General features: G+C 42.8%; 2 protein-coding genes across 5 annotated transcripts in view; one reads left to right on the top strand and one right to left on the bottom strand.

The window, feature by feature from the left end:
- The window catches only part of ST7 (suppression of tumorigenicity 7), a 309,424-nt gene extending 299,065 nt beyond the window's left edge, over positions 1 to 10,359 (top strand). For both annotated transcript variants that reach the window (XM_061165296.1, XM_061165298.1), the window contains one exon: positions 9,885 to 10,359. The gene's annotated coding sequence lies outside the window, so the exon portion shown is untranslated. The remainder of the gene's footprint in view (positions 1 to 9,884) is intronic.
- The window catches only part of WNT2 (Wnt family member 2), a 48,525-nt gene that overhangs the window by 7,423 nt on the left and 13,966 nt on the right, over positions 1 to 27,136 (bottom strand). Inside the window, exons 4-5 of one of the 3 annotated variants that reach the window (XM_061165301.1) lie at positions 15,566 to 15,830; positions 10,636 to 14,466 (exon numbers count right to left, since the gene is read on the bottom strand). In XM_061165301.1, coding sequence (XP_061021284.1) covers positions 14,261 to 14,466; positions 15,566 to 15,830 — 471 coding nt within the window. In that variant the 3' untranslated portion in view covers positions 10,636 to 14,260. Of the gene's footprint in view, positions 1 to 10,635; positions 14,467 to 15,565; positions 15,831 to 27,136 lie in introns of those variants that run through there. The other 2 variants (XM_061165302.1, XM_061165300.1) reach the window with 2 other exon arrangements.

Raw genomic sequence — 27,136 nt, 5'->3', positions numbered from 1 at the left:
GGAAGAGATAAATATGTAAAGAGGTATTTCCACTGCTTCAAGATAACTGCTCCATTTGCTGAAGACTTTCTATAGCCAACGGTAGGGTTTTGTGAAAATAGCACTGTAAAGCTCAAGACAATAGAGTGAGGTTATTTAGGGCTTGGACAGATCAGGGTTCAAATCCTAGCTTTACCATGTATGACTGTGTGACCTTGGGTAAATTAAGTAAGATAAATTTACTTAATCTCATTAAGCTTCAGTTTCCTCCCATGCAAAATTGGGATAAAAACAGTTCCTTCCTCAGGGGCTGTGGTGAGGATGGAATGAGATTATGCCTGGAGATGCCTGGCATAATAAGTGCTCAATAAATGTTAACCATTCATTCGCTTGGGCTCAGATGGTAAAGAAATTCCCTGCAATGCAGGAGACTTGGGTTCAATTCCTGGATTGGGAAGATCCCCTGGAGAAGGGAATGCCTACCCATTCCAGTATTCTTGCCTGGAGAATCCCATGGACAGAGGAGCCTGGCAGGCTACAGTCCATGGGATCACAAAGAGTAAGACACAGCTGAGTGACTAACACTTCACTTCACTTCATTCACTTAGCAGGTGTTTAACGAAAGTGCCTACTCTGTGCTAGGCCTAGTTCTGGGAGCTTGAGCTGTGTCAATGAACAAAACAAAGATCCTGCCTGCTTTGAGGAGTTTATGTTCTAGGGAGAGAGCATGAAGCATATTATCATAATGATATTTATTAATATTAATAGTAGCAAACAGGATCAGAAAAGGAACTGTTAATGGTTTTGTAGAGGAGGTGGCATTAGATATAAGACATGAAGGATGAATAGAAGCTTGAAGGGAGAATGGGGTGACAGGCCCTTCTGGCAGGAGAGAACCTCCCAGTAGAAACTCGGAGGTCAAGTACACAAGAGACTGTGGATTCAACATGACCGAGGCAGAGGTTGCATGTTAGGCAACGAGCGTGGAAAGGGAGGTTGGAGCAACAGGTCAGAGAGTCTTCCTGCTTTGCTGCAATTGGGACTTTATTCCGTGGTGGGCGGTGAGCCAGTCCAGATTTTTATTCAGAGAAAAATATGTCAAAATGATAAATCTGAAAGAGTGGCTTGGGGCAGGGTGGTATCTTGAGTCCTTTGGATTAGTCCAGGCAAGAGATAATGAGCGGAGGCAGAAGACAAAGGCATGAGGTGTTAAAGAGGAAGGATCACTAGGTCTTGGTGACTCACTGGATTAAAGGATGAGTTGTAGCGGGTGATAATGTGTCAAGTAGGAAAAGACTAAAAACTGTTCATTTGGTTCAATAATAAGGGAGGTAATGAGTGCCCTTTAATGAGAGCAGCCTCAGTGGGACAATATGGGTGGATGCAGTGGGCTGAAGAGTAAACAGGAGGAAAGGCCAGGTGGTGACTAAGTGCAGGCAGTTTTTGAGAAGTTTTTCAGAAGCTTGATGATGAAGTGAATGAAAGAGCATAGCTGAAAGGAGTGATGTGGCTGGGACTTCCCTGGTGGACCGGTGGCTAAGACTCTGTGCTGCCAATGCAGGGGGCCTGGGAACGAGATCCCACATGCTGCAACTAAGAGCTTGTGCGCCACAACTGAAGATCCCACATGGCACAGCCAAGACCCAGTGCAGCCGAAGAGTACATTAAAAAAAAAAAAAATAGTAATAAAAAAAGAAGTGATGAGGCTGAAGATGGAACTTCAAGGTGATTTCAGGCCATTAAGTTGATTGGCAGTTTGTTGTGTAGCAGGATATCTCTGATACATTGTGTGTAGGAGTTCGTTATATAAAGTACAAAAATGGGGAAAACTATGCTATTAGAAGTCAGGGTAGTGATGTCTTTTGGTGGGGTGTAGTGAAAAGACGTGCAAAGGAGACTTCCAGAATACTATTCTCTTCAAGTTCCGGATCTGGGCACATGTTATTTATACCCAGAGGTGCTTCTTTGAGAATTCACTGAGCTGTCACGTGGGATACATGCACTTTGCTGTATGAGAAAAAGAAGAGAAGGGGGAAGAGGAAGCGGAGGCAGAGGAAGGAGCGGCTGAGGCCACAGGTGCAAAGACTTGGAAATGTGTGAGGAGCAGAAAAGTGTTCACTTTGGTGAGAAGCTAGTGCTCAAACAGGGCAGTGGCAGGAGATGAGCTGGTCAGGTGGGCAGAAGCCTGGGAAAGACCTTGTGTCTCAGGTTCAGGGGTTCACATGTTAGCCAAGGGCAGTGGGGTGCTCCCTAAAAGGGTGACGTGATCTGATTTACATTTCAGGAGAATCACTAGGGGTGAATGGATTGCAGGGGCCAGGGTGAAGGCCAGCAGACAAGTTAGAAACCAATGAAACTCTGGGCAGGACACGACATGGCTTGGATGGAGACAGTGGTGGTGGGAATGGGAGAGGCGCTGAGGAGGAGCATCTCAGGATGTGCTGGCTGACGGGACCAACAGGTGAGAGGATTCGACTGAGAAGTGCTGCCGGGCTTCTGACAGGAGTGCTTGGGTTTACATGGGGACATTCTCGGAGGTGGGGAACACCTGGGAAGGGCAGGCTTTGAGGAAAGATAACGGGCTTAGTTTGCAGCATGTGGAGTTGGGTGTGAATGTGGGCCATCCAGGTAGGAATGGTCACTGAAAATCCTCTTGGGACTCAGGAGAGAGGTCAGGATGGAGACACAGATTAGGACATCTTTTGCAGAATTGGCAACTGAAGCCTGGGGTGTGAATGAGACCCCGAGCAGGTGTGAAGAGTGTTCTCACCTGCCATCTCAGAGGAGACTCAGAATTTTTACCTTTTTTGTGTTTTGTTCATAAGCCCTGCACACTGATAAACATTCCTCACTTCCTCTGATATGCTGTTATCAGAATATAAATCCATGACAATGCAGTTCGAATTCTTTACCCACTTTGGGGTTGTGGGGCACAAGTGCCAGGGCAGGGAGACAAAATGTCTCCTTCCTGAATCAGGCTGTGGGCCTTTTACTGACATCACACTTGGTGGTCATCCCCTGGTGGCTGGTGAGCGTAAGGAGGTCTACGCTGGTGGTCTAGCTCAGCCTTGAGTAATGGCCCTGGTGGGTTTTGTCCCCCAAATGCAGCAACTGGACTAGACTCCATCTGGACAGACGGCTACTCAGTGAAGGAATCTCCACATCATCCAAACTCTGAGAGAAGCAGACAGAGCGATGGCCACTGGCAAGAGCTTAACTCGGAAGTGGTTTCAGAAAAAGAGACAGAGACTCTGGCACTGAGCTGTCTCAGCAGTTCAGTGTTCAGCTACAGAATGCTGGAAAACACTATGACTCTGAACAGAAGGTTGAGAGTCACTGATGTGAGAGTGCTGCGAGCTTGCAGCCCGGAGCGGCCACAGCCCTTCTGAGGGATGAGCAGCACCAGGACGGGCCGGCTGAGAGAAAGGATGAGGCTGCCTAGGAACAGACTACCAACCGGCTCTGCTTTGGGCTTTGGATCTCATTAGATCTGAAGACAGACTGTAGGGAGGAAGGGAAGTTCTGACACTTGCTGTAATTTGGGCAGAAGATATGATTGGAGGATATCACTAACTCAATGGACATAAGTTTGAGCAAACTTCAGGAGAGAGTGAAGGACAGGGAAACCTGGAGTGCTGCAGTCCATGGGGTAGCAAAGTCAGACATGACTTACTGACTCAATAACAACAGAGCTATTTCATCAAAACCCTGAAGAGAGTGTTTGCCAGAGTGCAGAAGCTATATAAAACTTGTTGGTATTGCTTTCCTGTATCAAAATTCGAACAAGGACTTGGTATTATTGACAGCAGTAGACCTCTATTGTCTTCGGGACCTCCCGTTACCCTTTCAAGACAGAAAACATCACCATCACCATCATTCTTAAAAAGAATCAAGACTATGCATTTGTGCATGTGTGTGTGGGAGAGAGAGTGAGCTCATGTGTATGAGAAGGAGTCACTGAGTTATATGATCTGACTCCTTGTTTAGTTCTGAATATTTGGGACATATATTTTAGATCTTTTATTCTAAATAATATACCAACTTATTAAATAATGAGTCACTTATTACATGATCTGATGACCCCCACCTGGGCCACAAATAAAACCAGCTACACTACCAGATTTAAGCCCCAAAGGGCCAGTTTTTACATTTTCAAAGCCAGATAGAGCTGAAGTTCATCCATCCTTTCTTTTCTCCTCTCTTTTACCCCTCTTCTTTTTTTTCCCCCCCTCTACATTTTTTCTTATCCTCTTTATCTTCTTTTTGTTCATAACTGGGGCCAATATTTATGGAGCACTTATACAGGCCAGGTCCTGTGATTAGCCTTTGCCTGCATTATCTCATTTAATACTCATAAGCACTTATAAAGTAGGTACTATTATCATCACTGTTTTGGAAATCAGGAAAGAGAAGGTCAGGGAGATTAAGTGATCACATGGCAAGCAGGTGGCAGGGTCAGAATTTGGAGAAGGCATATCCGAGCCCAGAGATGGAGGCCTTGACCTTGTGACTGGGCCTCGTGTCCCACCGGAAAATAGGAAATAGGCCCAGAAAGCTGGCTCATGTGTGACAGTATGTGATCAGTTCTTCTACCTATTTCCTGCTCTCTCCCTTCATTATTTTATCAACTGAAGAACTTGCAAAGGTCCTGACATGTAGCTCTTTTGGAGGGGAACTTTTTCTCCAGCACATGATATGTCATCAACAATTATAAGACATATAAAGTTATGTAAGAAAGTAAACAAGGCTGGTTAGCATGGTGCTTATAGCTTATACTGCATTCTTCCTTTATAATATTCCTGTTGAATTCCTGTCACCTTTTTGAGGAACTAGACAGAATGAATATTTTGTAATAGCAGGGTATACATCTCTAAAACATGTGTGCCCTCAAGGTCTTTCTAATGTACGTCACTCATGTGACTGAAACTCTGGAAGGAGCGTCTCTAAGCTGAATTCTCTGGTTTAGAAAAGCCTGTATCATCAGTTGGGCTTCCCCGGTGGGTCAATGGTGAAAAATCCACCTGCGATACAGGAGACTCAGGAGACACAGGTTCCATCTCTGAGTCCAGAAGATCCCCTGGAGGAGGACATGACAACCCACTCCAGTATTCTTGCCTGGAGAATGCCATAGACAAAGGAGCCTGGCAGGCTACACTCCAGAGACATGACTGAAGTGATTGAGCACAACACAGCATACATAGCATCAATTTGCATCTCACTAAAAATGAAATGGCATCACTTGATCACTTACCTAACTCTTCTCAGACTTCATTCTGAGATTCTCTGTGCCATTTTCAAATGCCAAATTGGTCTTTATGGGTCACATATTTGCATCATACAATGTCTACAATAGCCTGTGTGGCTGGCTCTAAAAATCCTTCAAAGGAGAAATTTTAAAAATATTTTTGCGTAATGGCCCTAATATCAGCCTCCCAAATTGATATGCTAAAAGGATAAACATATATTTAGATGCTTCAGATTTGATATGCTTATTTAAAATATTATTTACATTGCTTTATAGTGTTATTTCTTACTACACTTTGGTTTACTCAGTTCACTGAAGAGAAGTGCCAAGTTGGAAACTCTTTTCCCTGACTTCCCTTTGCTTTAGGTTTGTGAAATGTGCCCAGATGTGTGGCCTGCTGGGTTCAGATCCCAGTGCCCAGAGTGGTGCAGACTCAGGCCCAGCAGACCCAGCCTTCTATGGTCTTCACACTATGCCATAGTCAGACCATCTGCCTGGAGTCAGTGCCTGGGAGATCCAGGCTGTCTGCAGCCATGGGAAGGTGTAGGTTCCAGCCAGATCGACCTTTCTCCTCCCACAGGTGTTGTCCTCATCCTGACCCACACAAGAGCTCACAAACCCGAGGGGGAGAAGGATAAAGAATTGGAGCTTCTAAATTGCATAAGTTTGGGACCATGTAACACACCTTCGGTGGAGCAAGGCTGAGGGAACGTTATAAAATCAAGCATGCCATCCCCAGAGCTATAAAATTAATAATGGAGTCAAGGTTCCCAGCGCAGAAACACTTCTGTCTCCACTGACATGCATCTTCCTGACAGCAGAGGAGGATGGGGGGCTTGTGCTAATAGTTCCCAGACCCACACCTCAGGGACCTGGAGGAAGGGCGCTCTCTCTATCTCTCTCTCTGGATGGGTCTGTATCTCTGGAAATTCCTGCCCTCCAGGCTGACAGAAGCCCATATGTTGACCATTAGGGCATAAAGCAAGATTCACTTAAGCCCGTCATCCAATAGGCTGTTTCTCCTCTGGCTGACTTACATGTTGTCATTCACAACACAGATTTATCGAGGGGAGAAAAGAATGTTAAAGAGCACATGTTAGAGGCCGCACATTCATCTGCTTGGAAGGCTTCCCCCTTCCTTGCATCAAGGATCGTAAAGCTACAGCTGGGACAATGTCTCTCCACTTATCTCAAGGCATTTTATTCAGCATTCTCATAATCACTAGGAAAGGTTTGACTGGCACAGGAAAGAGCGTCCCATTAAATTAGCGAATCCTATCCTGGAATTAAAGTTGTTGAGTCAGACTCTTTGAGGTTTTCTTTATCTGGCACTAACTAGCCTAAGCCAAGTTTATTTCCCATCACCCACACCCTCATCAAGCTGACTCCTCACTGTCCTACTGAAGTGACTTTCTGATGTCACAGCCATGTAGACTGTTTGTAGAGTTACCCTCACCTGCTGCACGGGACGTTCCCCTCACTCCTTTAGACTGAAGTCTTCCCACCCTTCAAGATTCAGGGCCTACTTGCGCACCTTGCATCGAGCACTCTCTGTCTGCTCCAGGCCCACCTGGACCGTCTTCCTAAGCCCTGTAATGTTAGCACGTCAGGCTGTAGGGCTCATATGCTGTTTTGGAATGTTTGGTGATTTCTCATACATCTTGTTCCCTAAGGACAGCACTAGGTCTTATATTACTCAGGTGGTAAACACATACTTCCTGATTTATTAAGTACTAAAATCAACTTCTTACAAATTAATATCAACCTTCCCTTGCCAAACAGGGGCATACTTCTCCAGGAAGGGCTCACCCAGGGGTGCTGTGGTGAGGACAGAGGAGCTGAGAACCTGGTTTTTATTTGAAATATCTCACTCTTGATATATAAAGAGAACATATACAAGAAATATGGCACATTTTTAAATGATAGAAATTAACATGACAGGAGAGTCTGTGGCATCAAATTCAGGTTCTGTTATTGCACGCTTAGAGTAAGATTAATTAACAACCCATTCATTCGTACATTGAGTCATAGGAACCTTAGGAATTTCTAAGTGAGATACATATCTTAAGAGACCCAGAGAAGTGAATTTGTCCAAGACTACCCAATTAGTAATCAGTAGAAATAATCACAGGCAGCATCCATCTCCTAATCTATAATGCAGGGCTATTTATTATATGAAATTTGCAAATTCATGGGCATATGAAATTTGCAAATTTTAAGAAGAGATTTACCACAGCAGCACAAAATAGGTTTCATGGGAAAAGCTTAAAGGAAATATGCAGATACATTATTTTAAAGTACTTTAACATTCTTTTATTTGTAACACATTAATATAGTAATCAGAAATAATCACATATTAATACAGTAATTAGAAATAAATTTTTTCTATTTCCAAAAAAGTAAAGGATATCTATTTGATAAATTCTTTGTTGTTAGTAGTTAAGTTATGTCAAAGACTTAGAAATGAGAAAATTAAATTTTCTCCTTTTTGAAATAAAAAAATCTGTTAAAAAATACTTTACAAATTCAATCTAATTGTCACCATCAAATCAGGGTACTTTTTAGTGTATCCTAAATGTATAGTAATTCTTGCAAGCCTGTATGCTAAAAGGAAATGCAGATTTACAGATCATGTCTATACTATAAAATAGCATTGGCTGTAAAAGGTATTTTGGTATGTTAACAATGAAATCTGTAATCCCACTGATAACAGTAAATGAAAAAGGCCTCCCAAAGACTAAAAGAACTGAGTATTTGGTGGCAGCTAAAAGTAACATATAGAGTCTGCTGCTGCATTTATTTAAGACCTTTTATCTCATCCAAGGAAATGGGTAGCCAGAAGCATCTTAGGCTCTGTAAATGCCCCACTAACACACTTGAATATAAGGAAAAATTCCATTTAACACTTATGCTTAAATGGGAATTTTCATAGGCTGTGTGTTATTAAATAATCAGTGATGAATTAAGACATGCTGAAAAAAGAAACCAAATTATCTTTAAGCTAGACACTGTACCAACATAAGTACCTGGCTAATATGATGAACATATTTTATGTTGTTTATAACTTGCCATTCAGTTCAGTTCAACACATGTTTATGTACTAGGTGCCAGGGATTTAGTGGTGAACAGACAGATATATTAATAGTTCCTGCCATCATGGAGTCAGAATCCAGTGGGACAGACAGGTAGTGAACAAATATTTAAACAAATAAAAACTTCTGGCACATTCTAGGAATGAAAGAAGAAGGCTTTCTGTGATAGATGCTTTGTACATTTTAAGAGGACATGGTGATGGACCAGATGTGGAAGTGAGAAAGCAGTGTAACAAATGATGTGTGGGTTTATGGCTTGACCGATGGAGTGGACAGTCATGTTATTTTCTGAGAAGGGGAAACCTGGGAAAACATGTTTGGAGAGTGGGACAAATCTAGAGCTCAATTTCTAACAGAAGTAGGTTGATAAAAACATGCGCATGCTGGAGCTGTTAAGCAGGGGGGTGAATACAGAATGAGGAGAGAGGAGAGGACACAGATGAGGTCTGAGATAGCAGTTAGAACCATATCAGTGGAGGAGGCCACCCAGGGAGAAAGTGCAGAGGAACCAGTGAGAAGAGACTAGATCAGGCCCTGAAGATCTTCAAGGTTTAGAAGTAGACAAAGAGACACTAACAACTGAAATTGAAAATCAGGAGACTGTGGTGTTACAGAGGTCAAGGAAATAGTGTTATAAGAAGGAGGGATAGGCTATCTGCATTATATGCCACCAAGAATTTGAGGGTCCACCAAATAGTATTGATATAAATTATATAAGATAATCAATAATTACCGTGAAAATGGTGACTTAAAAACCTCACCGATATATTTTCGTATCATTCTCGCCTATTCTAGCTGTCTTAGCACTTTTTGAGATATCATGAAATTTCTACAATAAAGCTTAACATAGAAAGGGATAAAAAACTTATTCTTTAATTTTCAAAGTGACAAATGTAAGGTAAGACCTCAAAATAGAGCAATGGAGTAAGAGCTGAAACCTAAGAAAATCACATTTTGGCCCAGGTAGGGTTTCCTAGCACCCAGCCTGCATCCCCTGCCTGCCACCCACCTGGATCATCCACAAGGACCGAAAGGCCTAGGAAGCCATGAGGGCAAAGACCAATTCTGAATACTTCATTTTTGCATTCCTGGGGCTTATCGTAGTTTCTGGCGTATAGAAGGGGCTTAATAAATATTTGTTCCATGAAGAGATGAGGAACCTCAGATATCCTGGTGGGAATTGTACATTTCGGATCAAAATAAGGTCAACCCACTGCTATTGGCTGACATGGTGTTCTCTTGTTTTTTTTTTTTTTTTAATCAGGTCATAATCACAGCATTCAGAGGTTCTGCAAGCTAGTCACACCACGGGGTAGGTCTAGAACATCAGTCTGTGTAAGCCTTGGTTGGGGTTGTGTTCCCATAGGTATTGAGCTGTTTGCTAATATGATTTATGTGGGAAGAACCACGATACCCGAGAGCTCACATCGTTCACAGCCTGCAGCTGTCAGGCAGGTAAAGCTCTCCTCTGATTTCTGAGGAAGTTCACTTTATGCATTTCACTTTGCAGAAAGTCCTACATCAGTACGTGTTTTTGCTAACAGGGAATTTTTGCTTTACCAAAAAAGGTGAAAAGTGAAAGTAGCGCTGAGCCTTTGTGTTTGGAGTAAGCTGGTACAGAGGCAGCACCCACCCAGAGCAACAAGAGTGACCCTACTCAGCTCCTTCCCCAGGACCTACACTCAGCATCTCAGCCTCAAGGCGCCATCACCTGGAACTGAGTTTGTGAGTGTCCATGCTTTATCTCCATGGATTCTGTGTATCTCTGTTAGCAAGATGTGTCCTAAGGTAATCACTTCTTCGCTTTTTGCCATTTCGGCTTATGAAAGTTTTTATAGGAAGGTTCTACTTCTAGACAGCAAGGGAAACCTGTCTCAGGCTTTCAATAACAAGTTAAACAACTGGTGAACTCCATTTGCTTTCTGAACTTGACAGGAGGATTGCTTGTTTTCTACAGCGGGAGAGGAGACCTCGTGGTGACCTCTGGCCCAGGTCAGGGTTTTTACAGAATAACCAGTGCAAGTGGCCTGTGATTAGGTGCAGGCCTTCTCTGGAGAGACAGCAGCATTCCTTAGCCAGAGATGCACCTATCTCTAACTGAAGGGCTTCTTTGATTTACAGATGCCGGGGCAATAACCAGAGGAGATAGCCACACAACCACCCATCCCCGAAAGCCCAGTTCCTGGATCTGGCCTCCAGTTCGGCCTGCAAAATGTCACACGCACAGCATCACACGGCTGTACCTACTCTCCGAATCTCTAGGAAGTATTTATAGTTGAACATCAGAGCACTCAGCTTCTTCAATGGAAGACTGGGGGGTAAAAAAGTCTTTTGTCATTATTGTTGCCGTAAGAAAATCTTCCTTTACAGGTTTTCAAGCTTATCATTTCTTAGGAGCAATTGGAGACGTTAACACCCTCCAAATCTGAAAGGGCTTGTAATTGAATGGGGCTTCTTGGCAACGTGAGCTGAATGAGGTTGAAGCTTCCCCACCTCCCACCTCCCTGCTTTGCGGGCACCTCATTCCATTATGTTCTATGTCCTCATGCTGCCTTTTATTACACAGCCCCCCAGTCGCTACTCTCAAGTTTCAGGAAGTAAGGTAAGAAAGGTATAGAATTTTGTTTTGATTTTATTTATTTTGTTTTGTTTACAACTTACAGGCCACAAAATCTTGGACAAGTTACCTTTTCAGAGGCTCAGTTTCCTTCTCTATAAATAGAGGTAACTGCTGTGAAGATTTAGAGAAAATGCACACAAGGCTTGCAGCCCAAGGCCTGATTCTCAGTAGGAGTTCACCCAAAGTTCCCATTACCTCTCCAAACTGAGGTTTGGGTCTGTCTTCACCCAGGAATACTCTAGGGTCTTGACTCACCCTTCCATAATTCTCACCAAAATCCACTAGTCCTGATATCATTGTTTCAGGACTTCACTAAAGGGCTGACTTGATGATCTCCGTCAAGCTAATTCCAAGGAAAGTTTTGATGGATGAGATCATTTCAGACTGCTCTTCCCGGTAAAAGAGGGTCCCAAAAAATGCCTTAATGTGAAAGAACACCCTCTTATACTGTGTAAGTCAGGGCAGGGATATTTTTGAGTGACACTCATTTAGAGCTTTTCAAATAGAAAAATTTCTTTTTCCTTTGTAAGAGATCAGATATTTAACAACAAAAAATCTCTCAGGTAAGATTTCTTCATACCTGATACTTATAGAAAATCAGGGAATTGTGGATTCCCTGAAAAGTGAAGTGACAGTGTTAGTTGCTCAGTTGTGTCCAACTCTTTGTAATTTTATGGACTGTAGCCAGCCAGGCTTCTCTGTCCATGGAATTTTCCTGGCCAGAATACCTAGAGCAGGTAACCATACCCTTCTCCAGGGGATCTTCCCAACTCAGGGATCAAACCTGGGTCTCTCTCATTGCAGGCAGATTCTTTACCATCTTAGCTACCAGGGAAACCCTTTGGATTTTTCAAACTTTGATGTGCTTGAGTGTGAAAAGCATACAGAATCTCATGAAAAAAATCCCTGAGATTCTGATCCAACAGGTCTCTGAAGAAGTCCTCACTTTGGAAAATAGAAGACTAGACCTACAGACTTTATCCACTTCACAAATTGAAATGACAAAACAAGCCAGCTCACTTCAGTCAGATATGAGTGGATTTGAACAGGAAGAAGCCTCTAACTAACAAGAGTAAAGTCTGCCAATTCCAAATATCTATGACTTGACAATATTCAATCTTCTCACCACCATTGCTTTTCTAAGTGCTGACAAAGGGAAGTTGCCCAATCAGTTGAATATTAAATGTACATGATATTTTTTTAAAGAAAGCAAGATAAAATGATCACAACACAGCAGAGTGGGGTAGTTTGTGATGAAATCAAGGGAAAAGTTAGTGTCAATTTTAATAGAGAAAGTGAATATATATATATATATACACATACACATGCACATATATATATATACACACACACAAATATATTTGGTTTAAATTTTACTGAAAACTTCTGACTTATTTTAGAGCCTGGATAACTCTGATGGTAACCCATTTCTGAGAACAGGGAAGCTGGTTTGTGCAGTCCATGGGGTCTCAAAGAGTCAGACACAACTTAGCAGCTGAACAACAACAACTCATGTTGAACATGTTCCATTTACCATAAAGCAGATCTGACGTCGTGCAATCACACGGAGAGACTCTCTCAGTGATGTCCTGACTCGTTAACTGTCAGTGCTTCTTAAAATGTACACCAGCGAATGTTAGCACTGACCCAAATGAAGGCGGAGAGCCCAGAGAAGGAATGCCACTGAGTTAGATTCAGGAATCTCCCCCTTCTCACAGTTCTCAGACTCTGTCATATCTCACTGCCTGCACAATCAAAAGTTGGGAGCCACTCCAGGAAGATTCAGAACTATACACTTTGACCGACTTTTCAGAGCACATACCACAGAAGTCTCTACTAAAAGTAGTCTGGAGAAAGTCTCATCTCTACACAGACCAGGGCAAGGCCCTCAGCAGCCCTTTGGGTTAAAGGAGGCTGTCTCAGGGAAAATCTGCATCTCATATGTGTGTTATTTGTAAGTGTTTTTGTCCAGATATGAACAATGAAAAAATACTGTCAGCAACCCAAAATTTCTCCACATAATATCAAACACTCTAAATCATATTTTCACTAAAACAGTCATCTGATGGTCAACAGAACTAAAAAGAAATATTGCAAGTTTTCATAGATGACTTTGGCATTTTTCTAGGCTTAGCTAAAATAAAAAGGCCTTAAGTATAGTTCAATTTATGAATAATCTAGGAATCTTAGTGGAAATCTGATCTAAAACAATGGAACTGGCTACTTAAAAAAATAACAAGGTGTCTCCTGGTAAATCAATACCAACCCAGAACCAAATTCACGTCTTTTTAAGTCAGAGAAGCTAAAATAAGCCTAAAATAGAAGGGAAGTAAATTAAGAGAGTGAATAAATTATATAACCTCCCTCAGAAAGTCTGGACCTGCAGCAGTAGGCCTTGTGGCTGGTGCATTTGGAGGCAGACTGAAATAGTTACAAGGATGGAGGGACTTGGATTCAAGTCCCTGCTCTGCCTCTTACCCATTAGAGTCCTTGGGAGAAATCTGTAACCTGTCTGAGCCTCAGTTTCCCCTCCCATGAAGTAGGATAATAATATCCCACCTTACTCAATGAGAGAATATGGATCAAGCCCTAACATGTGGTGGGTACTGCAAATATGTTTGCTATTTTAGGATCAAGAAACAGAATCGTGTTCTAATATATGGGAGTATAAAAAGCAAAGTGTACAAGAATAACTTAGTATCCTGAAGAGGCAGCAGGGATTCAATTCAGAATCTCCCTATTGTGAAGAAAGTAAGGTCTTTCTATCTATATGTAGCAATTAAATGGTCATCATGCATAACTAGTTCACTGGGCAAACTGCTTCAATTAAAAAAACCAGAAAAGATGTCCAGGGGAAGCAGGTCCTCTTATGTTTGAAGTGAGGTGCTTCAAACCTGGGAGAAAGACAGGAGCAAGTTGTAATGTCTGGGTTAGGAGCGCAGGCCATGGGGTCAGACAACTGGACATTCATCCCCTCCAAGACCAGCCAGATCTTGAGCTGGTTACTCACTTTCTCATCTGTACAATAGGGACAATGATATCCAGGGTGCTTAACTGATCTCAAAAATATAAGAGGTGAATTTGGTTCCTGGTTGATGTTGATCAACCAGGAGCCACCCTCTTCTTAATCATTTTTATCTTTTTTCTTCAATAATCAGTTCCAGTGCACTGATGTCATAGGGTGGTTCTAAGGATTAAATAAGACCATGTGTGCAATGGTCTTAGAGCAGTACCTGGCACACAGGAGTCAGTACATCGTTCCTAAAGTGATCCTGATGTCATCAGCCCCATGCTTGTCTGAGCAGCCTGAGGTTAAGCAGCTAGTTAATGGCAGAAAGGAACCCAGACCTCTGGGACCCTCCTGTACCAAAACACAGGTTTCTTGGGGATTCGGTGGAAACTTTGGCCTAACAGGTAGGATGACTTGTTAGAGGTCGCAAAGCGTGTGAGGAATGCAGCCGGGCACAGCATCTGGCCCTTTCGCTCAGCAGTTGTTAATCCAGGGCTGCATGTCCAAACGTGCTCCGGGGCTGCAAAGAATCAGCTCATCAAACCATGAAGGCAATTCAACCACTCAAGGACAAAGAAGAGGCTCTGGACTTTTTGTGACATCCCCTGATAATCCTGCTCAGACCTGTGATAGGAGCTGCTGACGTCCGCTCTGTTTTACTGTTTCCTTTGCAATTACTTTGGAATGAAAAACAAATTCAGAATTTGAATTCGAGGATGTTTTTCCTGGTAATGAATTCCTTTGCTTTCTACTAAGTCTGAGAAGTTGGCTTGAGATAAGTTGGCTGTGGGCTCCCCATCACCTCCTCTCCACTGAGACGTAGTGGTCATTCTTATTCTGTGTCAAAGTCTTTAATGGATTTTGTGCTAAGCCCGGAGTTCAGGGCTGACCAGGAGGGGCACGAGGGGAGAAGCACACGTGTGAAGCCCACAGGTGGCACCCGCTGTACTGAGGCTGGTGGAGCTGCCCTCTGATGAGTTCGGGACAGGGAAGGTGCCGTCAGCGAGGGAAGCGTGTGGCTTTAATAAACCTAGTGCCTCTTACGCAGCCCTCATCCACCGGTCTCCGACAGCTGAGCCAGTGGGGATGAATTCCTGCTTTCAAGTATTTGGCAACTTCAGAGCATTTTGGAAAGAGCGAGGGAGTGTGAAGTACGGAGGATTTCAGAACAGGCTAACTGTAAAGCGTTGGGACCCTCTTCCATAATCACAAAGGTGGGACTTAAAGGGGCAGATACACTGCAAAGCTGTCCTCCCCTGAGCGTCAAATCACAGGGAAGATGCTGGGCTTCTATACATAGTGGACATGATCCCACCAATTAGAGTTCTGCCCAGGCTGAGGACTTTTGCTAATCTGCATATTTTGACTTTTTGCCACGTACATTCTTGTTGGGTTCCCATTTCTCCAGAATCTGCACATTATCAGTGAATTTCTCCAGTTGCTTAGGAGAGCTTTCTGTGCACTTAAAATATGAATGCTAAAGAACCTGAGCTTTGAACCTGAAGACAGCAGGCTGTACTTAGAGGACTAGCAGGTGGAAAATACAGTACTGTGCTTAACTTGAGGAGTGCTGATTCTTGGAAGAATTAGATACTTTGAATAAAGTGTTTTGAACTTACCTGCATCTCGGTCCCTGATACAGTAGTCTGGAGAATTCTCAAAATACACGAGGTCATTTTTCGTTGGCTTTTTAAACCTCTTGTTAGCCACAGTGAAACCAGTGCCATCCTGGTTCATGACAACTTGGATGGCCCCATTGTACTTCCTCCATAGATAATTGCCCGTTTTCCTGAAGTCAGCCATGGCCAGCCAGCAGGTCCTCAGGGTACAGGAACCGCTCACGCCATGACACTTGCACTCCTGTTTCAAGAACCTCTTTACAGCCTGTGGGAAAGGACGGGTGAGTTCAGTGGAGGCAGATTCAAATATACACACACGCTGCCACTTTTCTTACCTCCAAGCAATCAGGAAGTGACCATAAACCATCAGGGTAGAAAATATGAAAAAGAAGGTATATATATATATGTGTGTGTGTGTGTGTGTGTATAACTGCATGACTTTGCTGTGCAGTAGAAATTAATACAACATTGTAAATTAACTACACTGCAATAATATATATATATATATATATATATATGTTTTAAAAGGCAGAGGTGGGGGAAGGAAAAGGGAAGTAACTGAAGACCCAGGATCCTGGAACCCAGAACTGGGAGATGTTGCAGTCACTTGCTGGTCGCTCTGGGCACACTACATGGACTGCAGCGGGTGGGGAGGGGCAGCATCTGACTGTGAACCTGCTTCCCTATGGGCATTAAAAAAAAGCCTCACTAATTTGAATTTACTGGGGTGTGGGGCCAATTTGAAGAATGAGGGAATGAATTAGAGTATTTTCTAAATAAATAAGTTTTACTATGTTGAAAATGTATATTATCACTCAAATGAACAAATAATTGCGAAGCCTGTTGTCTTTCGATAAGCCGATAATAGTGATTATTCCTATTTACGAGGTGTTTGCCATGGTCCAGGCATGGTGCTGATGCTTCTGCACTCTGTCTCGATGACCTTGATCTTCACAAGCCTGTGTTACAGGATTCATTTGCAGATGACTGAGGAGCAAGACTTGCAGAGTGTAAAAGCACTTGTCCAAGGTTACACAGCTGTAAGGACAGAGTCAGGGTACACTGGAAAGTCAGTCAGTGACCCTGAGGGTGACATTAAATTTGGGGGATTATCACTCAGCTCTGGGTGAGTTACTCTGAATAACTCAGTGAGAGCTGAGCTCGCTCTGTTCTTTTGGAGAGAGGAAATAGAGGCAAGTGGGATGAGTAGGGTCTCCCTCATCAGCTCCCCAGAGCACTGTGACACTCATTTCTGAGTGAGAGAGGCTGTGGGAGAGAGCGACCTTGGAGACCTCACCGAGTCTGAGCCTTTGGTCCTCAGCTCAGGCACAGAGCAGAGGATGAGAAACCTGCCTTCTGAGGGCCTCCGTCCTCTCCATTTGCGTGCCTAAGCCAAGGGGTGTTGCGAATGGGAGGTATAGGCAGAAGGGGAGTGAAACCCCTCGGTGAGATTATCTGAGGCGGTACTAGGAACAAAATTCTTAAGGTAACGCATTGACAGCCCTGTTTCTAAGAACTTGGAGCTGATGGTTGGAACTCTGCCCACTCTCTGAGGTTCTTAGTTGGGGTGGGTGGGGATATGGGGGTTGGCTCCAGCACAAAACTGCGGTAGAGCTCCCCACAGCACCCCAGCTCACCCCCACACCCCACCTCACAGAAACCAGTGTTCCAGGCTGCCTGTCCCTCCCCAGGGCCTCACCCCAGGTAACTCTACACAGGCTTTGCCTCTTCCACAGACTCAGTTTCCATCCAAGGCTATGGTAGAACCAAGCATGCAGAATGTTCATCATTGCAGAAGATCAGTCCCACAAAAGCAACCTAGAAGGAGCCGGGACAGCATGGGGGCTCCATGGTTATGCATCCCCTTCTTGGCTCAGGCCGTAGCACCACACCTTTCCCACTTTGCCCCCCATGAGGACTGTGCCCTGTTACATTTGAAGTCTGACCTGTTCAGCATAAGCCAGCTTTGGAGGGAAGCACACAGGAGGAAGGAGAAATGTCCTGAGTGTGGTCCTCCAGGTCATGGGTCTCTGGGCATCTTTAAAGGGTGTTTCAGAATGGACTCCTTTTCTGGAACTACACTTCCCTTGTGCCCCCAACTCTGCCCTCTATCTTGATATGGCAGGTGTTTGGTATGAGACTCATTAGGTGACCTGGACAGCAGGCCCCTGCCAGAGAAACACCGCTAGGAGGACCATCTTGACTCCACCCGCTCTGCCTCACTTGGGTCACCTGTCCAGGAGCTTTCTGTTCGAAGATCTTGATGGAGCCACACAGAGCTCACTCTATGCCAAGCGTTTGGGAACTGACTATGAATGCTTATTCGTCAAAGCTTATTCCTTTAAAAGCTGACTTATTTACTCACAAGTAATACTTCTGTCTTTGAAAATAATGGGATATATTACTCTCCTTTGTAATATTAATACTAAATTTCCAGGCTACAAAGTTAGAACTTGGTATTTTTATATGATTAACTGAAGGGCTTGCATATTAATTTAAGATACACTTTATGAGTTCTTACAGGCACATGCGGCAGCGGTACACCCTGTCGATCATCACTGTCACTCACTGTTCAGTGGCTGTGGCCACTTCTCTCTTCCTTCTAACTTCTGTTCAGGTGTTGGGTAGCCATGTGCTTCAGAACTGGCTTGGACTCTTTCTGACCCAGAACAACCCAAATCATTAATACTAATTGCACTGTTCTGCCACTGATTTTTTTTTTTTTTTTTTGCATAGAGTATGTAGTGATACAATTTGGGCCAATATGATGTTACAAATAATCTGTTGGGAGGCTTGTAGGAAAGGTTCCTTCACTCTTTAAAAGAGATGAATGTCCTTTTCTCTGTCTCTGGATGCAGTTTTCTGCAGCTGCCTCCTTGGGACATGAAGCAGCCAATGCAGGACAAGCAACAGGCTGTAGACAGCAGCCTGGAAAGGCAGGAAGAACTAGCTTCCAGAGGGCGTTGCTGAACTGCTTGAATGAACCCACCATCGCCCTGCCCTCCTTTCAGACTTCTTGTGATCCAAGATACTAAGGTGTCCTCATCTTTTAGTGTCCCGGGGTCTGTTACTTATAAGTGAAAGTATTTCCACTGGAACCATGATCAGTTCTTAATTGCGGTTTAATCACAGACTCTGACAATTAACCAAGGGGGAAAGTGAAACACCTTCTCTGGTACTGGGTTTGCTGGCATCTCCAGGTCCCATCCCTAACATGCAGTCCAAGCAGTGCTCAGTCACACTTGGGGGCTACCTCTGCCTTTTCTATATACTGAGTTTTCAGACTTGACATTCAAATCTTTAATCTGGAAGAGGGAAACACCCACTCCATCAGAGAGGCAGAGGGCAGGGGATCTAAGCCTAGGTGGCCTGATTTAGAGTAAGAAACTCACAATAATGTTTCTTAGTTTAGAAGAACTCCAATATTCAAATGGTATAATAACATTATAATAATAAGCACAGCACTGTGTGCCAGGCTCCACACATTGTCTTATGTAATTACCATGATTAGGCAAAGTAGATTATTATTCCCATTCTACAGTTATGGAAACCAGGGCTCAGTAAGGAAAGTCAAATCCTCAGAGTCACCCCGAGAGACAGAGGCAGACTATTAAAAAAATGTGAATCAGATATGTCTCACCCACAGATCTGTGCTCTTTCTACAAACACATTTTAAATATTCCTGTAAATTGTGTTTTTCTCAAATTTTGAATTGTGCATACTCTGCTTCCCTCTATTCTTTTGACTAAATCAAGAATTAAATGGATAATGTTATAGACCTATTAGAGCAAAAAAGAGGTAAGGAGGGAAATAGGAATTACATTGCATCTTCCAAACTATTGTCATAAAAAAAAACCTATGAAACAGTTCATTCATAGGAGAAATACGAAGTACTAATAACAAGATAAAAAGATGTTCAACTTCACTAGGAGTAAGACAAAGCAAACTTGAATAGTGTAACACTTTTTTTTTCTTTTGCCTAGCAGGTTAGCAAATAATAATAAAAAAATCAATGATTTGATAATATTTGGTGTTGGTAAGAGCGTGGAAAGGAGATGCTTTAACAAACTGTTGGTGAGAGATTAAATCAATATGTCACGTAAAATAGCATTTTTGCAATACTTGTCAAAATTTTAAATGTACAGTATCCTTTGACTTTGGTGATACTCTCAAAATATTTGCACAAGCTTTGAAGGATACAGACCCATATGGATGTTCACTGCAGCATAATTAGCTATAGCAAAATATCAGGAAAAACCCAGATGATGTCAGCAAGACAATGGTATGTGCTTAATAAAGGATATGATATGGCTTTTGATTAATTAATATCATTCTTACAGGCATAAAAGGAAATCAAGTGAAAAGTAAACTGCAGAACAATGTAAGTGGTATGATGCACTTTAAAAAGGCTTGCATATGTGTGCATACACAGGGAAGGAAGGGAAAGAATGCTCATTTACAATCTGGATGCTGTCTGAGGGGCTGCATAATCCGAAAGAGGGAAAAACAGTCAAACTACTCCTCAGGTTAAAAGAAAACAAACCAACCAAGAATCTGGGGATTATTCTCTGGCAACTAGAGAGAGCAGAGCAGAGTACAGCCGTGCTTCTCTTCCTGGTTACACATTAGAATCCACCTGGAGACTGCCTCCATCACAGAGCCGCTGACCTCTCCTGGAGCGGAACACACCGCCACCTGGGTGGGTGGGGGTGGGCGGGGCCCACCTTGAGGGCACTTCCGGTCCGGGTGCCTCTAATACACAGCCAGGCCGAGAGTCACGTCCACACCCGGGAAGGTGGCGGAGTAGGAAAGGAGTGCGCGCCACGGCCAGAGCAGGTGAGACATTCACGTGCAGAGCCAGTATTACATTTCTAGAAACTGGGATATCCGAGGACTGAATTAGAAGTTGTGTCATATCCAATGTCTCCAAAATGTCCTGACCTCCAGGGAAAATTTCCCACCAACAGCCCTTTGCGTTAGTGTTGCTTTGGGACAGGCTGCCGCGCCGGGCCCTGCCACAAGGATGCTCCTCCGGGGTCTCCGGAGGCGCGGGAAGAGGGGCTGGGGGCTTCCCACGCAGGCAGCTGTGAAGCTGCAACAGACTTTTTATTTGCGCTGTGAAGAAATGAGGGAACGAAGCAGGGGACCTGGGGACATCCAGGACTGCCAGCCAGTCTGGGGCTTTCTGTGTTTGTTTTTATATATGACTTTTGAATTCTAAAGTTAAGTATGTGCACATGGGGTTTCCCAGGTGGCTCAGTGGTAAAGAATCCACCAGCCAAGCAGGAGAGGCAGGTTTAATCCCTGGTTGGGGAAGATGCCCCGGAGAAGAAAATGGCAACCCACTCCAGTGGGTTGTCCTGGGAAATCCCGTGCGCAGAGGAGCCTGGCAGGCCGCAGTCAATGGGCTCACAAAGAGTTGGACACAACCGAGCGACTTAAAAGTGGGAGCCGCAGCAGCATGTGCACATGATTTAAGAAAATTAGAGTCCAGAAAAGAGAATAAAAAGCAGTAACTCTGCTGTGCCCACTCCACCTCTCCCCTCCCAGTCTGCTTGGCACAACCCCAGAGCCGTCATTTTTAATGCATTGTGCCCTTGTGGTGGTTCATTACATGCCTGTAGAACAAGGTCTGTACTAGTTTTCCTCCAGCTTTGTGAGAAACAATCCCATCCTCAAGGTATTTTATGGACATCCACCAGAAAGTTCTCTTAATAGCTAAACAAACCTGAATGCCAGTGAATGGAGCCCTCTGGAGAGGGGTGCCACGCACAGTTGGCACAACTGAGCGTACAGTTCTGCCAGTCACTGTATTTTCCTTCCAGTCAATGTTGTATAGTCCCTGATAGACTTCTCCTTATGGGAGAAGGTGAAAACTTGATTCACACCTCACTAATTTTACCCTTCCCTCCCCACTCCCAACATGGTTCTATCAAGGTTGGTTCTGATGACTTCTCCAACTTCAAGAAGAATCCTTATACCTCTTCTAGTTCCAAAAGTCACCAGTGCTCTCTTTTATGAGATGAGGATATTTGCAGCCCCCTCCGTTCTCCTCCCCTTCTACTTCCCAGTCTCCGTCAGCATGGTCTGTCCTTTTGTGGTGACAAAGATTAGGGCATTAATATTCTGTAACCATAATTAAGTCTCTCGTGGTATGTCTAAACATCAAATCTAAAAACTGAAAACAATAAATATTTGTTGTTGTTCAGTGGCTAAGTCGTGTCTGACTCTTTGCAACCCCATGGACTACAGCTCTCCAGGCTTCCCTGTCCTTCACTATCTCCCAGAGTTTGCTCAAACTCATGTCCCTTGAATGGATGATGCCATCCAACCATCTCATCCTCTGTCACCCGCTTCCCCTCCTGCCTTCAGTCTTTCCCAGCATCAGGGTCTTTTCCAATGAGTCATCTCTTCACCAAAGTTTTGGAGCTTCAGCATCAGTCCTTCCAATGAATATTCAGGGTTGATTTCCTTTAGGAATGACTGGTTTGATCTCCTTAGTTAACTGCACAACCAAGGACTGTGCCAGGACTGCATTTTATAATCACTGATCCAACTGCACAATGTCTGTGCTGAAGAATGTTGCTAGAGTGAAGTTTGGTGTTTTCTTACTTTACTTGTTACTAAGTGCACTTACTGTAACCTAATGTCTTCCATTCTCATGCTAATTCCACCTGTTCCATCACTTCCCCTTCTTTCCTGGGGGGGTTCTGTGGCCCTGAATCTTCTTAGTCTCACCTGGACACAGCTGGGATCATGCCCTCCTAGAGAAACACACAGCACTGCCAGATGCCATGTTTTCTCTCTTTCTTTTGGTTCATTCCTTCTCTTTACTGCAGTCCCCTTTTGAGTAACTCCTTCAAGGTGCATGGGGGATGCATTGTCTGAATCTTGTGTATTATGAAGTCTTTATTCAGTCTTTACACTTGACTAATAGTTTGGCTGGTGATAAAATTCTGGGTTGAGAATAATTTTCCCTCAAAATTGAAGGTATTGCTCCAAGGTTTTGGCTTCTAGTGTTACAGATGGGAAATCTGATGTGCAGCTGATTCTCTACCAACCGATTTTTGTTTTCATTTCACTTCTCTCACCCACTACATGAAAGGCACTAGAAACTTGCTTTTATCCTTGGTGTTCTGAAATATCACAAGGATGTATTTAGAAGTTTTAAAAAAATTAGTCCTGTTCAGTCCTCAGTGGGCCCTTTCAATCTGAAAACTTCAGTGCTGAGATGTTCTCTTAATATTCCACCCCCTCAACACGCCACAATTTTTTAGTCTCTTTATGGCATTCTAATTAGTCAAGTTGCTGAACCTTCTGAATCAATACTCCATGTCTCTTATATTTTCTCGTTTATAGTTTTAATACTTTCTTCCTGGCTTCTTGAGGAAGAAATTCCATTAGAGTAACACTCCTGGCTCTCTCTATCCCCTTACTCATTTCTCCCCAGGGGAGGACAACAGACTTTTCCAACTGGTGAGTTTAGAGGAAGGAGCAGGGCTTGTGTGTCTGGGTCCCTTCTCTCTGGGCACTTGCCAGCTTGTGGAGAAGAGGAGCTATGATCAGCTCCTGCCCTCCAGCAAGGGCTTCCCTGCAGGGCCTGGGTATGCAGCCTGGGACAGCGTGAGTAAGTCTGCCCAGCTCTGGAGTGGAATCGAAGCTTCAAAGCTGCATCCTCCAGGGCTGCCTCCCCCCCCGCCCCCATTCTGCAGCAGCTGCTGTTACTCCTTATATACCTCCCTTGTCCACTTTTCAGCTGGTTTCAAACTCAAGTGGGAAAGAGAGGTGATGTTATGACTCTCTCTCCTTTTTGTTTTACTTTCTGGGAGATTTCTTTGACTTTCTCTTCCAAGTGCTCTCTTGTTTTCTCATTGTCACTTTTTGAAAGCATTCATTCTTGTTGCTCATACCTTCTTGGATCTTCTTCATTTTTAAAAATTTCTCTTCTTGTCCCTGACTTACTGCTTTTTTTTTTTTTTTTGGTTTTTTCTTTTATGCTTCTGAATTTAATCAAGTATATGGTAATTCTTGGACATTCTCTTCATATCTAAGAGTGAAGTCATAAAAAGATATGTAAGAATCTGGTTATATGGTAGGGCTTGTCGACCAGAGGTTTGGTTTCTAGTGACTAAGTAGGACACTGTTTGTTTGGGGGACTGCAACTCCAAAAAGCCTAGAAGATTTGATGCTAAACTTCCAGGAGTTCTGCCTAGGAGTAAAGGGGAGGAGATGGGGCTCTTTATGCCACCAGTGGATTTTTCAGTTAATCCCAATTTTCAGACCTATGCTTCTCTCCAGTGCTCATTTGTATCTGAAATTTTCTCAGGGCATCTTGGTTTCCATGTTCCTCATCTGCTTTTTCCCCCCTCCTCATCTATTCTGCTAGACTGAGGCTTCTCCGTCCTGCTTTATCAGTTACAATTTCTTCATTCCCTTTCCACTTTTCAGAAATTTGTTGAGTTCGCTCATTTCTTTGACCATTCTCTTTATTGTTGGTTTAAGCCATGTCTATTCCATTACTATGATTTTAATGAGGTCTGAGGGAGAAAGAAGTGAAAAAGTATATGTTCTATCCACAGCCTTGCGTCTAATTGCACTTTGAAATGTTCTGGAAGGAGACAAGGATTGTGAGGGGAAGAAATGTTCTCATTTTATGATACACACTTCTGCACTTCTCTGTTTGTTACTTTTGTTTGTATGAGTATTGCTTTTATAACAGAAAGAACATGATAAAGAATCGATTACAGTGACTTGCTGTCTGTCTTCAATGTGTGATACTGAAAACTTCTTTCAGAAACGTAGGCCTCATCCCATGACACATTCAAGTCCTGTTTCCTATTTTGTCTTGAATCTTTTCTAAAGGGTTTCTTCTACCACTTCCTTCTTTGATTCTTGACATGGGCTGCTGTCAAAGTTCCATTTTTTGCCTCCTTAGGCTCCTTTTTCGACAATCTCACAGCCCTTATAGCTTTTTATACCCTCCAGGCAGTCAGCACAATTCCTCATCAGCCCCCTCTCACCATTTGTTTAGTCCCATCAGGGTTTGTGCTGTGGCATCTCATCACTAAACCTCATTTGACATGACAACGTTTAAAAAGATGAATAAATATGACTGCTGAGGACAGCATTACTCTTGGCATTTAGCCTTGTAGAAACCATTTTAGCTTAATATGTAACTGTTCCCAATGAAAAATCTTCAATAAGCTCATCGTTCCATTATTGCTAGAATTTTACTTAGTAGATTGTGGATGGTCCTTAAATCTTTGACTTTCAGCATTTTAAGCCTTCAGGTCTACAGAAGTTATGTTCTACTCTTAGAATTTAAGAAATTTATAAATATTAGTCTTCTCTACCGCAGAAACAGAAGTCTGATTTTTTTTTTTTAAAAAAAAGGTATAGAAGAAGGAAATACATGCATTGTGCAACATAGAATAATTCTGTTTTATATTTATCTGTCCCAACTAAAGGTCAGAGCATAATAATGAGGCATAGCATTCATTAGGCTCTTGGAATATGTTAAGCCATGCTAAGCACTTGATTTAAGCACTTTTATTTAACCCACTCAAGCATAAAAGGCATATACTATTTTCATCCCAATCTTACAGATGAGGCTATTGAGATACCTAGATGCTGAGGACCTTGCCTTAGGTCTTACAGGCAATATGGTTGAGGCAGGATGCACCCCAAGCCTGTCAGACACCAGGTTGACACCTGAAATCACTCTGCCAGCCTTTCTTATGAAGTTCTGAGAGGTTCATTTACTCTGGTTTCAGTGGTGGGTTCTGCAAAAGTTTCTGCATTTAGTGTTTTCACATTAAATTAGTCCACAAAGAATTATTTTGACAGTTTTAAAGACAAACTTCTCCCAAGGAGAGTGAAATTTTAGTCTCTTAACTCAGCCTTTTTGAAGACAGAACTCAAGCAATGCCGGGGTGTCTTTATAAGACTTCTTTGTAGATCACGAGAGTTGTCTGTTTTCTAAGTACCTGCTTTGCTAAGTTTATGACCCTTGTATTGTGGCATACTGATTCTCTCCCTATCAGAGAAAAGGGCAGTCCACCTCACACCATGTGAAATCTGTGCAAACTTAACTACTGACCTTGCCTTAGAAAGCCTACTTAGGATTTATTTTAGTTTGATATATGTTGTATGTTTCAACTAAATTATTTAGTTTAACTTGAGCATTTGAAGAAGTGTTAGCACGTCACTTTTTAGTTGGGTGTTTGCCACAAAACCACCATATTTCTGGTCCTATATCAATTTTCCTGAGGGAAACACACATTAAAATCATATTATTTAATTTTCAGATACTGGCTGAAAGCCAAGTACATTTATTAACAATTAAATCCTTTTGACAGGTCCACATCTCTGAGAGTGAAAACCAGACCAACATATCTTTCGAACATACATGCTCTGGAACTAGGAAAACAAGGAATATTTATTAGCAAACTGTGCAGTTGATTTGCTTATGCAATCAGTTATTAATTTAAATAAGACACTGTGATTTCTTGAGCACTGTCATTCTTTAAAAACAGTGACTGTGGGTGGGCTTAGCTAGGAAATATAAGGTGTGGAATTTATATTTGTGGAATTCAAGAACTTTACCGTTGACTAACCATATATATAATAGTTCTTACTGACTAATGAAGCTAGTCTAAAAAATATTTTATATGAATAATAGAACTTTACCTGGAACGTAACAATTTTGTTAAGAGTTATTCTTTGCTTCAGGGATTTAATTCTGGTTAGTTTTTGATTCATACACAATAAAAGATCAACAGTATCAAGAACATACTATTTTGGAGTCCATTAAGACAGAGATGAGGCAGGGAAAACTGATCTAATTTTTCAAAATGCATTTAATTTTATGAATGGAGAAAACCAATCAGAAAATAAATCTGTGCTAAGTGTAAGTTGGGCTTCATGAAGATGCTCAACAGGAAGGGAAGATGAGGATATATAGGAGGTTAAAGCAGTTTGGCTCTAATTCAGTTCAGTTTTATCACTTTCTTTTCTACTGCCATTCCTTACTTTTAGAGAGTGATTTCTTTTTCATCACGCCCAGTTCTCTTGGTTCAGAACCATTATGTATTATTTATCTTAGGTGGCATTGTAGGATCTATTCTTGGAAGCCTTTGTTAGGCCCACAGTTTACTTGCCTGTAAAGTTGTGCTTACATCTTGTACAGTATCCATTTGTGTGACTTTGGAGGCATTTCCTGTGGTCAGAACCGGGAAGTATCTGTTCTGTGCCGCGCCCCAGTGGGCTAAGCTCAAGGGCAGGCCCAGCGCTCCACAGCACTGACCTTGCTTGGTGCTGGCCTGGGCAGGGCAGAGAACTAAAGCTCTGGATCTTCACCCTCCAAACTTCTCACATATAAAATACAGGCTATCAAAATATATAAATAAAAATTACAGGAGGCTAGGTTAAATTTGAATTTCAGCTAGGGAATAAATTCAATTCTGGTGGGAATTGGGTAACAAGTTGAACGTATTCCCTAACTGAAATTAGTCTCTTCATATGCAAAATATGGATAATAATGATACCTATCTTCTAGGCTTGCTTAAAACC

The sequence above is a fragment of the Dama dama genome, chromosome 18 (genome assembly GCF_033118175.1).
Source record: "Dama dama isolate Ldn47 chromosome 18, ASM3311817v1, whole genome shotgun sequence".
Taxonomy (NCBI): Eukaryota; Metazoa; Chordata; class Mammalia; order Artiodactyla; family Cervidae; genus Dama; species Dama dama.
The sequence above is the reverse complement of the archived record's forward strand: the minus strand, read 5'-3'. Positions and strand labels throughout refer to the sequence as shown.